General features: G+C 43.5%; 2 protein-coding genes across 6 annotated transcripts in view; one reads left to right on the top strand and one right to left on the bottom strand.

The window, feature by feature from the left end:
- The window catches only part of LOC128892321 (ecdysone-induced protein 74EF), a 210608-nt gene that overhangs the window by 46423 nt on the left and 148763 nt on the right, over positions 1–15422 (top strand). The gene's annotated exons all lie outside the window — the stretch shown is intronic.
- The window catches only part of LOC128892332 (U7 snRNA-associated Sm-like protein LSm11), a 140378-nt gene that overhangs the window by 17141 nt on the left and 107815 nt on the right, over positions 1–15422 (bottom strand). For all 3 annotated transcript variants that reach the window (XM_054152700.1, XM_054152699.1, XM_054152701.1), the window contains 2 exons: positions 10016–10146; positions 2688–2826 (listed from right to left, as the gene is read on the bottom strand). In XM_054152700.1, the coding sequence (XP_054008675.1) occupies positions 2688–2826; positions 10016–10146 (270 nt within the window). The remainder of the gene's footprint in view (positions 1–2687; positions 2827–10015; positions 10147–15422) is intronic.

The following is a 15422-nucleotide window of genomic DNA, read 5'->3' on the forward strand; positions in this document are numbered from 1 at the left end:
AAGCGTCGAATCATTTCGTTGATTTACGAGCTCGAGCCATCGAGATTCTTGTCGTTCTCGACGAGGGACGATAGCAATCGAGACTAGGTTAAAGTGTTTCAACGATCACCGAACGATAAAACGTCGCGGATGACGTCGCGTACGGATATCGATCGCCGGAATCGCGTGATCCACGAACTTTCACGGTGCTGGTATTTTATTAGGGAAAAGAATACTTTCAATTTTCAAAAGTGCCGCTACCGTGATTCACTCAAAGTCGCTCTTCTCTTATAAATCTATAGACTCTTTAACTCCAAGAAGTTATTATTCTGTTAGCATTGTTAGTTTTGCCCCGAGTAAAATTAAACACCGAGGTGTAATCCAAGTTGCTTTTTTGATAATGAAAAGTGCTGACTGTTTCATAAAGTCCGAACTACAATTCACTTGACGTTGCTCTAAAAATCACACCAATTATTATCATTTCAGTAGAATTTGAGAAAGTCTCATCTATTAATTATTATTCCCAACCCTTGATAAACACTAGGGCTCGGTCGAAAATGTCTAGCAAAGGCCAAACGATTTACCAAGAACGAAAGTAAAAGGTATGCAAACGTCGGAACCAAAATCGTGTCGGCTCGCAATTCCGTACACACGCAGAGACAGCGGAACGATTGGTCATCCCGCGGAATTCGTCGCGTTAGCGGCGAAAAAGACGAACGTAAAGCTCACCCCGACGGGACAAACGTGTTCGACGAAAGATGCAATTGCGGACGCACGTGCGGGCTAGCGTAAACACGTGAATGAACGAGAACGTGTGCGCCCGGAACGAGCAACGGAGAAGGAAGAGCGGAACGGAAGGAAGAGATGCGAGCAAGAGGGAAACGGGAGTGGTGGGATGAGAGGAGAGGAGCAAAAGAGAGGACTGCGCCAGCGTTGGACGAACGGAAGAAAGAGGGAGAGAGGAAAAAAGGGAAACGAACGACGCGAGCCGCGCGGGCCTTGTATCGAACGTAGCAACCACTACGTAGTCAAGGTCGGTCTTTGCCCCTAGCGTAAAGGGGCGTCCTCGGGATGTATCCCTCGCGATACAACGACCCTTCGCCTACCGTGTCTCTTCCTTTCAGTGTAAATAAACCTGCTCCACGATGCATCTTTTTTTTTTTTCAGCCTCTCGTCAGACGGTGTCTGGGGGTCTCTTAGGGCCCTGGAGTTCATCAACTCAGTGGTATAATGTGAATAGTAATTAACCAATGGAATTTTTTTAATTCAATCGAAACGATAATAATTCTTTCTCTGTGATTTTTAAAGCAACTTTAAATGGGCTCTGCCTTGAGTAGCACGAACGAGTCTGACCTTATTTCCGAGTTATTACAATCTTTGAATTTCCTTTGCTTGTCGTTAACTCGTGATACCAACACCGAAGGAATAGTTAACCTTTTGCACTCGAGTGGTGCCTCTAGAGCGACATATGTAATTTAAAAGTGATTCATTGAATACAGCTATTTAGTACTTGAAATAATACTACATTGAGTCATGAATGTTCGTAGATGTTTCTTTTCGAAGTAGAGTTTTTGGTTTTACAGAAATTTATTATAAGAATAAACTGGATTTGATTCTATAGAAAAATGTCTCGCGCGCAAAGGGTTGAAGTCCGAAGAAGCTTAGGTAAATCTGTTTAGCCACTATATGTTAAACCTTTCTTTCTAGTTAGAAGAATTAACAATATTTAACAGTTAAACCCCGGCCAGTTGCATAATTTTCAGGAAAGTTTCTGGCGAACCAGCGTGTTCCTGAAAGGGTACCTTGGGAGAGATAACGCCGCATTCGAAGCGTCTATTAGCCCGCGAATGGGGAGACCGCGGTAGAGCGCGTGTGTTCCATTGACACAGGCAGTAGTAGGAGTCATTCATGGTCAGACGAGCGTAGGAAGGACTAAATTGGATTCGATGTGTACACGCGAACGTTGCTACGCCTATTGATACCGCGTATTGAAATTCTGGACTCGCGACGCAGTGCGTCCATTATGTACAATTTAAAAATTTGCATAGCGATTTGTATATTCCGCGATGGAAACGATTCGAGGCCGACGAAACGATGTATACACCGGGCGTTTTCGCGAACGCGGTTCTAAATTGTTAAAAATAATTAACCCTGAACGGATGACTGATTATTGTTTATGCCACGCGCTATTGGAAATTAAATCGTAAGGCAAAGGGTTCAAGATACAGGTGGATAGTGAAATTCGAGGTACACACGAAATTGTCATTAACTCAACGCTGAAATTACCAAGGACAATTAAAATCGGTCGAACATACTCGCTTGCATCTTTAAAATTACAGAGACAGCGAATCAATTTATCAATATTGTCGTCAAAAGACTGTATCAAAAGCATCATAAACAAAAACTTACAGGTTCTCAATCATAGATTAAACGACAGTGGTTGAAAACCGACTTACTAGAATACTTGTAGGGAAAGGTAAAACGAATTTACTATTAACGCAAAACAAATCTCATAGCTCTCAGCGATCAATGTAATCAAACCCAAAATGTATCCATACTCGCTCATTTCCGTTCGATTACATTTAAAAGTGAAAAACAAAGGCAGAATGATTTTCAACTATAAAATTCGACGATACAGATGAAATTGACTTAATCACTTGGTAGTCCTAACGTTAACCACCTAGGAAAGTATAGAAAAGTAACGTTACCCAGGGCAGGCGCTTTCCTCTTGACACTACGGGTCCAAACCTCGAAGCAGTCCTCGAGCGCGAGGTTCCAGTGCTTGTCGAAGGCGGCCACGTATGCCTCCACGTGTCCCCTGATGCCGCACGCGTTTCTGGTGTAGACCTTCGGCACAAAGGACGAACGATTATTCCTTTTAAATCGCGGCGAGTCTCGTGTTACCCGTGGCCGCTTCGACCGTTCCAGGTAAAGCCGCCTTTTCTCAGCGATTGTTTTTCTCTCTTCCTCGTTCACTCCTCGATCTCTCGAAAAATAATCGCACGAACGTACCGCGCATCTCGATCCGCCTATACGAGATCGCGCGTACGTGTCCGTATTCGTCGATCGAAGAGGACACGCGACGAGCACTGGTTCCTCCAGTGGCCGATCGACCGCCTCAGGAGTAAAGCAAGGAGTAGAAAGTGGCGTGTCATTTTTTTTTACCCGACCCGCCACCGACACACGCATAATTTGTACAGGCTAATCGGCGGCTTTTTGCACCGCGCAAGGAACGAGAGGCCATTTTACGGCGGCGACTCGAGACGAGTACACAAGAAGAAGGCTCACGCACCTTAAATGTAGGAGCTGAGCAAAATAATCGGGAGGGTATCTTTATAAATTTTTGGTGAATGGTTCATAGATCCTCCTTGTTGACGTATCACAGGAATAATTCAGGTGTAGCAATCTGTTGGTCTATATTCATTGCGACTATGTCTTCTTCTTCTTCTTCGATTTGAAATTGTTCCCAAAAGGTTTTCTTCGTAAGAAAATTCAAGCACTTGAATTTCGAGAAGCTAAAGAGAGACGTCTAAAGTCGATTAAATTATAGCAAAACCAGACCAAGTCCACCCTGTCTAAGGACTAAGGATCGCGGAAAGAGCTCTTTCCATGAACCCCGAGCGAATAAGTGTCGTAAACGCGCGCAACAAGAAGCACGGTTATCCGTGAGACATCTCGAATCTCGTAGAAATTAGTTGAAAGAAAGTGGTTTCGCGCGTACCCGTCTATTTTCCACGCGACAATCTCGTTAATGACGGGCAACGCGCGACCGTGTCTACGAGAAAAGGCGCGCAAGCCCGTTGTTTGTTGTCGCGTAGATACGCCGCGGGACAAGATAGCAGGCTGATACGCGGAAGTGTAGACCGTGGCAAGGCCCCTTTCAATGCCTTTCGCACTGATATATACCCGCCTTTGTCGCAATGAAAACTAATTGCGTGACTCCTACGTTGACTCTGTTCCTCCTTCTCCTCCTCTCTTTCTCTCCTCTTCCCCCATCCTCCCTCTCGAACTGTCTCGCTCCGTCGCTCGCGTCTTCTCGCTCCACGCGCGTCCATCAGCTATGCGCCATTTCTGGGAGATCTCGCTGGAGATCGATCGAGTTTTCATTAAAAAATCCCTTCGTTCAAAATTTATTCAAAACCTTTGGGCAGGGCGTCTTGACGAGATTATTCGAGAACTTTTCAGTGTTAGATCAAATTAAAGGGAAAAAGGAACGCGTTGCATTATGGAGGCTCGAAATTGACGACTCTTAGCGGTTCGAGTACTCCTCTCGGGTGATTCGAACATAGAAAGTAAACGTACAGACGAAATCCTTGCTATTTAAAATAAATGAAGACATCTTATTAATTCTATTAATATTCAAACTTGGAAATAAAATCAACGCGTTAGAAACTTGAACCCCAATGGGTTGACATTCGAAATTCCAAACCGGGAGTAAAACATTCTTCTCTTCGGATGTTAAATAAATAAATTTCCGCGAAATTCGGAGCCTGTAAGATCCTCGAAACCGCTTGCCAAGGATTCGAAACGTTCCGACGCCTTTCTTTTGCCGTTTACTCTCGTCATTGACTTTGCACGCGTGTCCCATACATGCGAGAAACGCCATTGAGAGGAGGCAGTGCGTCAGAGAGAGCTGGTTGGAATCGATTCTAGGAGTCCTCTAGATTCCATCGAGACGTATCCTTGCTGATCCAGCGGGACAGGATTCGTCGACTAACCGCGAAGGACGACCGCGTCGCCTCGTTCGTAGATTTCGCTCGATCGCAGGTCCAAGGATCGCTGTTAACCGTGAACGAAAACGGGAAATTAGATTCTTATACTTGTTATAAAAATGTAACGGGGCATACACAGAGTCGATTCGAGTATACACATTTGGATTTAACTGTACCGGCTTGGGCATTTTTCGAAGCACACGATTATAGTTTATCTAGAAAGATTAGAAGAAAAAAAACATTTCTTAACGAGTACTCCGTTACTATTCGTTATAAAAGTGTTGACATCGAAAATTGATACCAAGTTCTTCAAACTTCGATACGTTTAAATCTTTCTTGAAGACAAAGTTCGATTCATTTCACTTTGTTCGTCCTCGACAACTCAAAAACAAGAAAAAAGGAAACAATAGTTAACTCGAAGCTACGCATATCGCCACTTGACATCTACAACTCGAATTTATATAAATTGACGTACACGGCTCGAAACACAATTTCTAACAGTTCAGACAACAATCGATTTTAATTTGTCTCCATTTTCTGTACATTGCACTGTTTCATATGCTACATTTCGTTTCATTGGGTCATCTCTCTGCTTTGATCACAACTGATACCGACATCGGTTTGAAAAATTGTAGCAAATAAACACGGTGCACAATTAGAGACTTTTATTAATAAATCTATCGATATCGTCACTCTATTTCCCCTTGAAATTTCAATTGCTCGAACACCATCTATATGTATCGTTGCCAACTTGTGGTTCTATGATTTCTACAAAAGACCAGAAATCGTGTAACAACGTTCCATTGATTTTCCTTTGTGAGGATCGTATTCGTCGATAGCCTTTTTTTTCGCATTTTCCATTGCGTAACCGTTGATTATCCGCGCGCATTGCGTCGGAACTCGTCGAAACAGCGAGTGAACGCGAGATGAGACCGGTCTCGAGGAAAAAACTGACACTTTCTTCGACAATTTGAGAAGCAGTCGAAGGACGATCGATCGCTGGCGATAGAATCGTTTTTTTCCGGATGCAGACGCATCTACGAAGGTTGGAGATTAGGATCTGATCCGAAGGACACGCGTGGTTTCAAAGAACACGCATTTATGCGTAGAGAAACAGTCGGGAACTATCGTAGAAACCATATTCCGAAAGTTAGAAGCGGCACTGTAGATGGGAGTGATGTTTAAAAGTAGCAAGTTTCTTCTAAAACTCTACACAAAGATCGTGCGAACCATTCCAATTTCCCTTCGATAGTGTCGCCAAAAGGAGACCTCCGATGACGCCATCGAGTGGAGGCGGGTGCGCGAGGAGCGACGGCCACGAATGAAAGCTAATGAAAGTAATTAATTAAGAAACGCGGATCCCGTTCTCTTATTGAAAGCTCGGGGTTCCGAAAGGAGTTTAATTAGGAACTCGATTCCGCTCGTTGAGAATATCGAATATAGCGCCGCCGCTTCCGCAGGAAGATCAATTGCATCAATTTAATGATTAATTTTTTGTCGCTCGAGCGAAGCCAACCGAGCCAACGGCCACGCTGCAACAGTCACGCGTGAGAGCTAATAATCGAGTTAATCGAAGAGAAAGAATAAAGCGTTTCCTGATCGCGCGCGTTCCGGAAGAGACCGGACGAAGGAAAAAGCGAGAAAATTCTTTCCAGCAACGAACCCGATCGCCGTCGCTCGATGAGAGCCTTTTTAGAAACGCCTCGAGCCACGAAACAAATAATATTCTGAAAAATAAAGGAATTCGTTGCGTCACTTCTTCGATCCTTGTTCGGAAGAATCGTCGGCGCCATTTCCTGCTCGGCTGGATCGTGGATCTCGTTCCCGCGACGATTTCCGAACGAGAGTGGCCCTAATTATGGAAGCAGGAAGCGACCGAGTCGCGAAGCCAGGAAGCGGATTTTTCCTCCACTCGAGGTTCGATTCGTCGGGACGAGCGTCTGCTCGAACATCAGCGATTTCTCTTCGTTTGTAACGACGTAGAGAAAAGTGGCGTGAAACGTACAAAGACCTTGCACGTTGATTTATTTCCCGACCGCGAGAAAAATGGCTCGGGCGATCTTTCACGGCGGTCTGATACGATCCAGAAACGTCTTCGCGTGATTTCATCGGAACGTCGTCTGACTCACACGCGATATATTCAGTTTCCCCGTCGCGTCGCGTCCCTTCGGCGGGGAGTACTCCGACGTGCTGCCACGAGTCGGTCGGATTAAAAACGTCCTCGCTTTCTCGTTACGCGATCGGCCGGATAAAACTACCGAGTTTTCGATCTCGTTCGGATTACGTCTGAGAGATTATTATTGTATTATTTTTAGAGCCACCTAATGTGTTTTTGTAGGTTGTAATTGAGATGTTTATAGTAGCTTCTTAACCAGTCGGCTGTGGCGTTCTCTCTTTTCGCTCACCTGTGTCTGTTGTGAGAATCAAGCTACGACAGGTATAGAGACGTCAGACACAGAGTAAAAATTCTCAGAAATTCATGTCACTTATACTATTGCTACTCAAATTAATTTGCGAAACGTACTTTTAAATAACCAATGGTAACTAAATTTTACGCATAACGAATATACTCGTCATGACACGAAATACTGCCACGTCAAACACAGCTGACTGGTTAATAGCAAATAACAAACAAACAAGAAACATCATTTTTAATACAGACAAATCCCTTCGCATCAAGTAGAGTCGGTGCAATATTTCTCATCCAGGTGGACCTTCAACAAGTCAGGTTTAAAGCATTGACGTTCTGGAAGCGTTACCAGCAACCCACAAAATAGTAGCCTCCCTCGAGCATGCAACGATATAAGAACGAACCCCTACACCGGGGATAAACTATCGTTTGCAGTCCTGATTTCGGGGGATACGATCGGATCGAGAGAAGCTGTCTATATATAGCCGACAGCGCGGAGGGTGAGAGAGTGGTTTTTCCGGTGAGCAGCCCTTTCCGTTTCCCTTTTCGAAGCGCGACCTTGTCGTTTTTTCGGCCGACCTTTCGGAGCAGGGCGAGGACCAGTGGCGTAGGCAGGTCGAAGAAGGGCCCCTCGCCTGTCTCCATGGAGATGCGTGTTGACCCGAACGGTTAACCGGCTTTTCCTTCCCTGTCGTACCTTTCGGGGCTTTTTTAGCCCTCGTTCACCTTCGGGAAGGGCTCGCGCACGTGTCCCTCTCGGTTGCGAAAGTGTGTCAGCCGCGTGTGCGTGCGTGCGCGCACAATGCCAGGGGTCAGGCAGAAACGGGAGGCGTGGGTGTTTACGGTGCCGCTCGCGAGACAACCCTCGAATTTCCATCCTCGTCCCACAATCGGCTGCCATTGTCTCCTTTCGACCGTCTTCGTCGACGGAATATGTTCTCCTCCTTTCTGTTCCATCTTTTTCATTTCCAACGGGCAGTTCGGTAGGAAAAGGTTTAATCATTTCTTCGGAATTTCGGTGTCATCCCTCGTTGGACGTCTTAAATGGAAGCAATTGATTAGAAGAATCGTGCACAGGCTACCTTTTTTGGGAAAGGGTTCATTCGGAATAACGAGTCGTAGTATGGAGGGACGATGAGGGAGTGTAGTAGAATAATGTAGAATGTAGATATGAGAAATTGAAATTAGTCCTCGAGTTATTAATTCGTAGCATGCTTAAACAAGCAAAATATTTCATGACGAGGTACACAGGGGTTGGATAAAATGATACGAACACCTCTGTTTTGGACTAGCCCTCAGGGGCTGTAGCTGTGGTCGCAGCTACCGTACGGGTTTGACGAACCCGAAGTACCCGAGCTTCTTGAAGTCCCATTGGGACTTAGCGGGAATGTCAGAGCGATATGAATATTAATGGTAAAATAGAAAAGAAGTATATAAATATGTTTGGTGTAGAATACCGGCCAAAAAACCACGGTGTTTTGCAAGTGTTGGAGCAAATATTGTAGGAAAAAAAGTGAATTGCGCTTGAATAGCCTGAACACCGTTAAAAACTAAACCAAGCTGTTTTGGACCATCTGCTTCCAACTGTTGCACGCAGAGTTCTGTGATGACTCCATCGCCATTCTTGGATAATCCAGATCAAGATATTCAGGATTATACCGCGATTCACGCATAGCAGTAGAGACTCCCGTATTCGAACTAATAGCGAGAGAAAAGTGGCCGGATAGTGAAATTTTCGGACAGTAGGACAACTACTGTCTTTCCCATTATATATCATTTATTCCAGTAGTAATGAACAAAATTGAGTTTCTTTCAACATCTAAGAGTCCCATATCGTTTTAGTAGCTAAATCGCATCAATTTTTTGTTGTAAGCACCTACGTAGAATTACATTACAAATGTTTCGATACGAGAAGGCACGTTGTGCGGATAACAGAACATATGGATAATAGAACGTCCGTATATTACGGGAATGGAGGTACGGATAAGGGAGTCTCTACCGTATTTACATTGCCAGAAAAGTTCATCAGCAATGTTGGTTTGAGGATCACCAAGATAAACTTCTACATCTTCGCTGGCGACATTCCAACATTCCACTAGAATCTAATCAAAAGTTGCACGAATCTATTCCAAGATGTCGAGAAGGGATCTCTTCAACTTGGGAATCGGAACACTAGTTCCATGTTCAGTGTCATCTATATCTACAGTATTTTGCGTATTCCTCCTCTTCTTGTACCTCTAGCGGCTCGTACCAAAGAAGGTCGAGGAAACTTATTTTGCTCGGAATCCAAGCGACCAGTGAAAAGCTAACGCTAGTTATACGGAGCATGGTCATTTTTACTTGGAATTGTCACGAAGAAAGTCACAGAAATCGTTTACATTTGTTTACCAATAACTTATGGTGATATATGACTCGTACAAAGAAACAAGCATATATCCAAACTCATTTCTGTCCGAGTCTTTAAATAAATTCTAGTAAATCTCCATAAAGCTAGCGTTAAGGAATGTTCTAAATCAACGATTAGTTACTCCCTAAGCAAACAAGTTTCCTCGACCTTGAGCTATTTCAAGATGCATAGAAGCAGTATCAAAGGCAGTCCGACGCCATATGAACAGAACAATTAATCTCTTCACGCCCGTAGCCGCATATGTGGACGTTTAGTTTCTTATAATTATAATTGCTGTCAATAATAAAATAATTACTTGATCGCTACAGAATCCCTCAACAAGAGGGATAACAATTTTATGGTTTGGCTGCACTGATAATGTTACATACGATGTGAAGTTACAGAAGAAAAATCGTCCCTGAAGAGGTTAATTAATATCGCGCAGGTGTTCGGGGTATTTCGTCGACCCTCTGCACTTCGACAATGAGTAAGTCGGTAAAAATAGGGATTGTGCAAATCGTGACCTACCTTGACGCGAGTCCGGCTTTCCATGTACTCGTGAAGCACTCCTAACGGGCCGAGAGTCCTTTGCATTTTCGAGAGGACGTTCTTCCATGAGTTCCGCGTTCGTCCTCCTATCCTCGTGCCGGACACGGGCTCTGCACACCAGAAAAAGACCATGCTGACTCGAAAGTTGTTCTGCTTCGCGGGGCTATTGTCCGCCGCGCTTAAAGTTAGAGAGAGCGAGAGAGAGAGAGGGGGGGGGGGGTTTCGAGCGTAGACGCTGTTCCTGGGAGCTAAAAACCAACCCGTGTAATTGATTCAACACACCTGCGGCAACCAACTTTCGATAGGTAACCGACAACTTGGCTGTCCCGAAGATGGAGCGGAATTTGATTGGAATAACTTCCTTTCATCTTTTGTACGAAATTTGTATCTGGATAAGAATTTTGTCGGTGACGTATTTGTGACAACGGAAAGGCTCTAAGTATCGATCAGGGGAGGGTTGCATCCATCTCGAGTCAAGATAGTTATCACTCTAACGAGTGGACGCGTTCGGCATTATCCTGGCGGAATTTTTACAGGCTCCCGTAACGGCGTGCTAATAAGAATTTATGCGGCTCTCGCGCCTCGTCGGTTCGTCGACAAATCATCGTTCATCCTTGTACGAGAACGTGCGGAGGGAAGCGCGCGCTGATAGCATCAGTACTTCTAGTTTCCTCTGACTTTTTGCTCGATTTTTGCTGGCGCGCCGGTACGAGTCATTACGCATACGACGATAGCGGAGACGAGGCACTAAAGACACGGTCTTCATCGAGGAAATCGGGACATCGTTTGAGTAGGGCAGTTTGGGTCTGAAGATGTCGAAGATAGTTTCCATTGAGTAAAATTGGAGGATAGCATTGGGTCTCGGGGCAATTTAAACTAAATGACGTTAAGAATAGTTTCCACGTAGGAAAGTTAGAGAAAAAAACGTTGAGTCTTACAATTAGAGTAGTTTGGTCTCAAATGCCAAAATTGTTTTCGTTTGCTAACTCAATTTTCTCTTTTTGTTTTTAGGTAAGTCGTGGAAACGTAACGTACACAAATCGATGACTAGTATTGAAAGAAACCTCGCATCAAAGATATTTATTGTAATTATTGATCATTAACCAGTGAGTATTAAGTAAACTCATAAATATGCAGTTTTTTTTCGATAATAATTCAAGGTGGAAAGAAAAACTAATAGGTAACTAATAGGTAATAGAACAAATTTCCGTTGGTTGTTTGCAAATTCTTTTCCATTTCCTCCAATAAACATGCTTCTATATCCTCTTTGATATTTATATAGTGTGAAATTTATTGCGACGAGTCGTAAATGTACATTACTGGAAAGTGCTTGAAAGAATTTACACACAACCATAAATAACTCCGCTTATGTTCACGAGTATTTTTCGTACATGGAAAAGAATTTTACGATCGGTTTTTGTGTAAGATAAACGAAAACGCTTAGATTTAACATATTTTTGAATTGTAAAAACAGATACATATTTTACTATACAACAACAGCAAGTGGTATAATCTTGCTAACAGTCCATAAATAAAATGTCAAATACCCAGGAAAAATCGCGGTTAAATAGTCAGGCTTAGAACAGAAAACGATAAAAAAAGTGTTTAAAAAGCTTATGTACATTCATCGATAACTCCGCTTATGCATGAGTGTTTTTTACCTTATAAACAATCTTCAACGATCGGTTTTCAAAAAAGGTAAACGTCACCGCATTACTAATTTTCCGATTTAAATTACGTTGTCTTCTTTATATTAAATTTGTACACTATCAAAATAATACACGAAATAGCATAGGTACCTTCATAAAATCGGAAGTGCTGTCAAATTAACAAGACCGGGATAAGCTTTAATCGATATGTAAATTTAAAAATTAAAAATTTATGAGAAATAACGTGCAATAACGAAGAGAATTTTAAATGATTTCTAATTAAGAACGTCTGTCCGGACTACCTGCGTTTTCTCTTCAAATTAAAATCATTGGAACCTCTACTGGGATCCGTTGCGATGATGTAGTAGGAAAATTTGGGTTGACTAGCGAGAGGGATAGGGGTCTCGTGGAGGTGGGTTCGGCACTGTCGCGGTGCGGAAAGAGGAACGGCGCAGAAGTTACGTAAAGGCTGGCCGTTGTACACGCTCCGAGCATTGCACACGAGTGCACTTATTTCGCTGGTGTGCGCGCGGACCACGCGAGCGCCACTTACAAGCGGTGCTTTATACGTACTCGTTTGCACCAGTCGGTAGGGGCACGACCAGAGATGGGCACAATTTTATTTTAATAACAATTGACGAACGGAAACTCTGCGCGATTTATTCAACATTTCGAGCCCCTGACGTGCCTTTAAACAGGAGTTTGGTTTTTTTATTTTAATATCAGTTTGGTTAGTGGGTTAAGGTACAAAAGAACTGTTCACGCGCGTTTAGCACTATGTAAAGTAAATATTTATTCAATTAAAGATATATATTAATGAACCTCGATTATTGCCGCGATCGTACCCATGGAACACATAAGGAACAATAAAACAATCGACATCGGCCGATGTCGCTGCCACGATCCAAGCCGCTGTCCATATATTTCCTAACATTTAAAAAAAAAAAGCTTCGAGGAATAATTTTAAGCACAGTTCTTAACATTATAGGATATTGATTACGATGGGTACTTACCATACACGTTACTATATCAAAATAACAACCGCTCAATGATGAATTGCTTGAAAGTTATATATTTAATGGAAAAAAAATTGAATTCAAAACGAATAGTAGGTTAAATATACGTATACCAAAGAGCCTGTATCATTTGAATCATCCGCAATAAAACAGTAAAGAGCAAGCATCAATGTAAACATGGAAGGAGTGGTTGATAATGGTCATAAAATGCAAGCTGAAGATTCTACGCTATTTAACCACTCCCAGTTCTGAATATTTTGAATAATAGAACAACGTTTTTCTGATCGTTCCTTGCTTATTTATTCTTACACGTGTACACTCGCGCATAAGATAAATAAATTAGAAAATAAGTCATCAAAGGACAATTACTATATTGTCAACGCATTCAAATGCGTCTCAAGTTGCTACAATCATAGATGCATTTCCTATGTATGCAGAATTTCAGTGTCGATAATCACTTATAAGCACTTATGGACAGAGATTGACCTATCGATAGTGTTTTATAGATTCGTTTTAAAACAGTGACGTAGGCATCTCGATGACGCGTACATGCATCATCCGAGCCTAAGTAAGAGTTCCGTATGACGCCCGCGTGCGTTACTCGACGCCAGTGCGTTAACTTTCGAGCTTAAATAAATAAATTCGCCCATCCGCGTGCACGGTCGAGCGGTCGATCGACGCTCGTCGCGCTCGCGAGATTCGACGCTGCCAATTGGCTTTCTCCGATAACTTTCATCCACCTTAAGGTACATTCGACCGCTCCCCCGCCGCCCGCGCGCTCTACTCGCTTCTTTTCCACCTTTCTTTATTCCTTTCCGCGTGCAACGCGAGCAGGCTCGCGCGAGCACGCCACTTTCACTATCGTCGCGATCCAATTCCGCTCTCCGCGAGGCGACTAGCCTCGGCTACTTAACTCGAACCGCCGATACGAGGAGAGCATCGAGAGAGCGTTCTCTCTCTGTCGACGTGCTAGCGCGGGCATTTTTCGCCGTCGAGGCGCGCGTTCGCGTCGCTCGGGCGCGATTTCTAAAAATAAAAAAAAATAAAATGTCGAGAGAAGCCACCGAACGAGAACCTCTAAGCGCCTAAGCCGAGGCGCGCTCGGTTCGATAAAAATACGTCACGCGGCAAGGCGCGAAACTCGATGGATTTTCGAAGGGTACGACCGTGTACCGTAGCTTCCCTCTCTAACGACCGCGGAGAAATTAGAAATTGCCTCGTTTACGGTGCACGCGCGCCTAATCGCGGCGACGCGAGCCCCCCCCCCCCCCCCTCTCTGTCTAGGAAACTCGGTGTCTGCCCGGTCACTAGAAAATGGATTATTTATCTTATGTAAAGTCGAGAGAATCCAAGCGTGCTTGTATCATTTGCTTGAGCTACAATACAGAAGTTTTATCAAGCGTAATAAGTGGAGTATCAACCCAAATATATTTTAAGTACGAGCTACTTTTATTATCGAAAAAATGATACAAGTAAAGTCTATTCTTTTATTCGCTAGTAATCTGTAACGACAATACAAGTGAGCAGTTAGAAAGGACATCGTTTGTATTCAGTATAGTTGTGAAGCTTGATTTTGTTATTAATTTGGTCATTTTTCCAAAGAGATCTAAACAGGTTTCAGTAAAGATTCGGTTTCTAAATTCCAACGACTCTCCAACCGATAAACAAAAATGGTTTGAAAAGCATACAAAAATTGACGAATTCTCCGTTGAAACCTTCACGATCACTCAATTAACTAGTCGTATCTCACACGTGGCCTACTTCATTCAAGGTGCAATCAATTTCGCTATAGTCTGCCATAAATTAGAGTCCGTTCTATCAGGGTAGTTTCCATTTAGCAACATTCTTTTGCAACTGCATTCTTTTGTAACGAATTATAATCACGTTCAGAGTACAGGTTATGGTCAGCTAAGAGTCACCGATATGTATCGTATCAGTCCTGTCGCTATCGATAACGACGGTCTGCATCGAAGTATAAAACCACGCCTACACTTTCTCGAATCTGAACTCCTTTCGTTGTCCTTGGCCCAGTCCATCCCCTGATATCGCCCACGCAAGGAAAGCATCCTTCACATTTGCGTGGAAATAAATTTCCAACCTGTTCAAAAAGTTTCAGGTCGGTCTCATTTACGGAAAACAGTCGAATGTTATGTCATTTGCTTTATCATTTATAGTTTTTATTATTTTTATTTATTTCTAGAATGTTCTAAAACTGTGTCGTAAGCAATAGGGGATTACCTTCAAGATTTGTGTTTGTTTTAACTTGTTCTGAAATTTTTGAACAGGATATTTCGTTGACGTTCAAATTACTAGCTTTTAAAATTCCACAAATGTCTAAAATTTTTGCTAAAATGGCTAAGATTTAAAAAAATGCGTAAAATGGTAATAGAGTTTGCCCGAGAGGTGGAGATGTTGAGGATGATCGCATCCCTGGCGAGAAGGCGATCGAGCCGAACGATCTCGAACACGCTCCCTCGAGAAAGGCGACGGAGAAAGAGAAGAAGAGAGGCGGGAGACACAAACACGCCCGTCCACCTCCAACGTGGCCGTCATTTTTTCCGCCTTTCCACCCGGCGTGTACATTTTTCCGATCTTCGGTTATGTACCGCCGGCGTAGACGAGATAACGCGCCGCTTCGAGAGCGTTCACGTGCGCGAACCGCGGAGGGAAACCGTTAGAATCGCAACCACGGAGGGAAACCTCCTCCTCCTCCCCCCCCCC

Source organism: Hylaeus anthracinus, unplaced genomic scaffold, assembly GCF_026225885.1.
Source record: "Hylaeus anthracinus isolate JK02 unplaced genomic scaffold, UHH_iyHylAnth1.0_haploid 12002, whole genome shotgun sequence".
Lineage (NCBI taxonomy): Eukaryota > Metazoa > Arthropoda > Insecta > Hymenoptera > Colletidae > Hylaeus > Hylaeus anthracinus.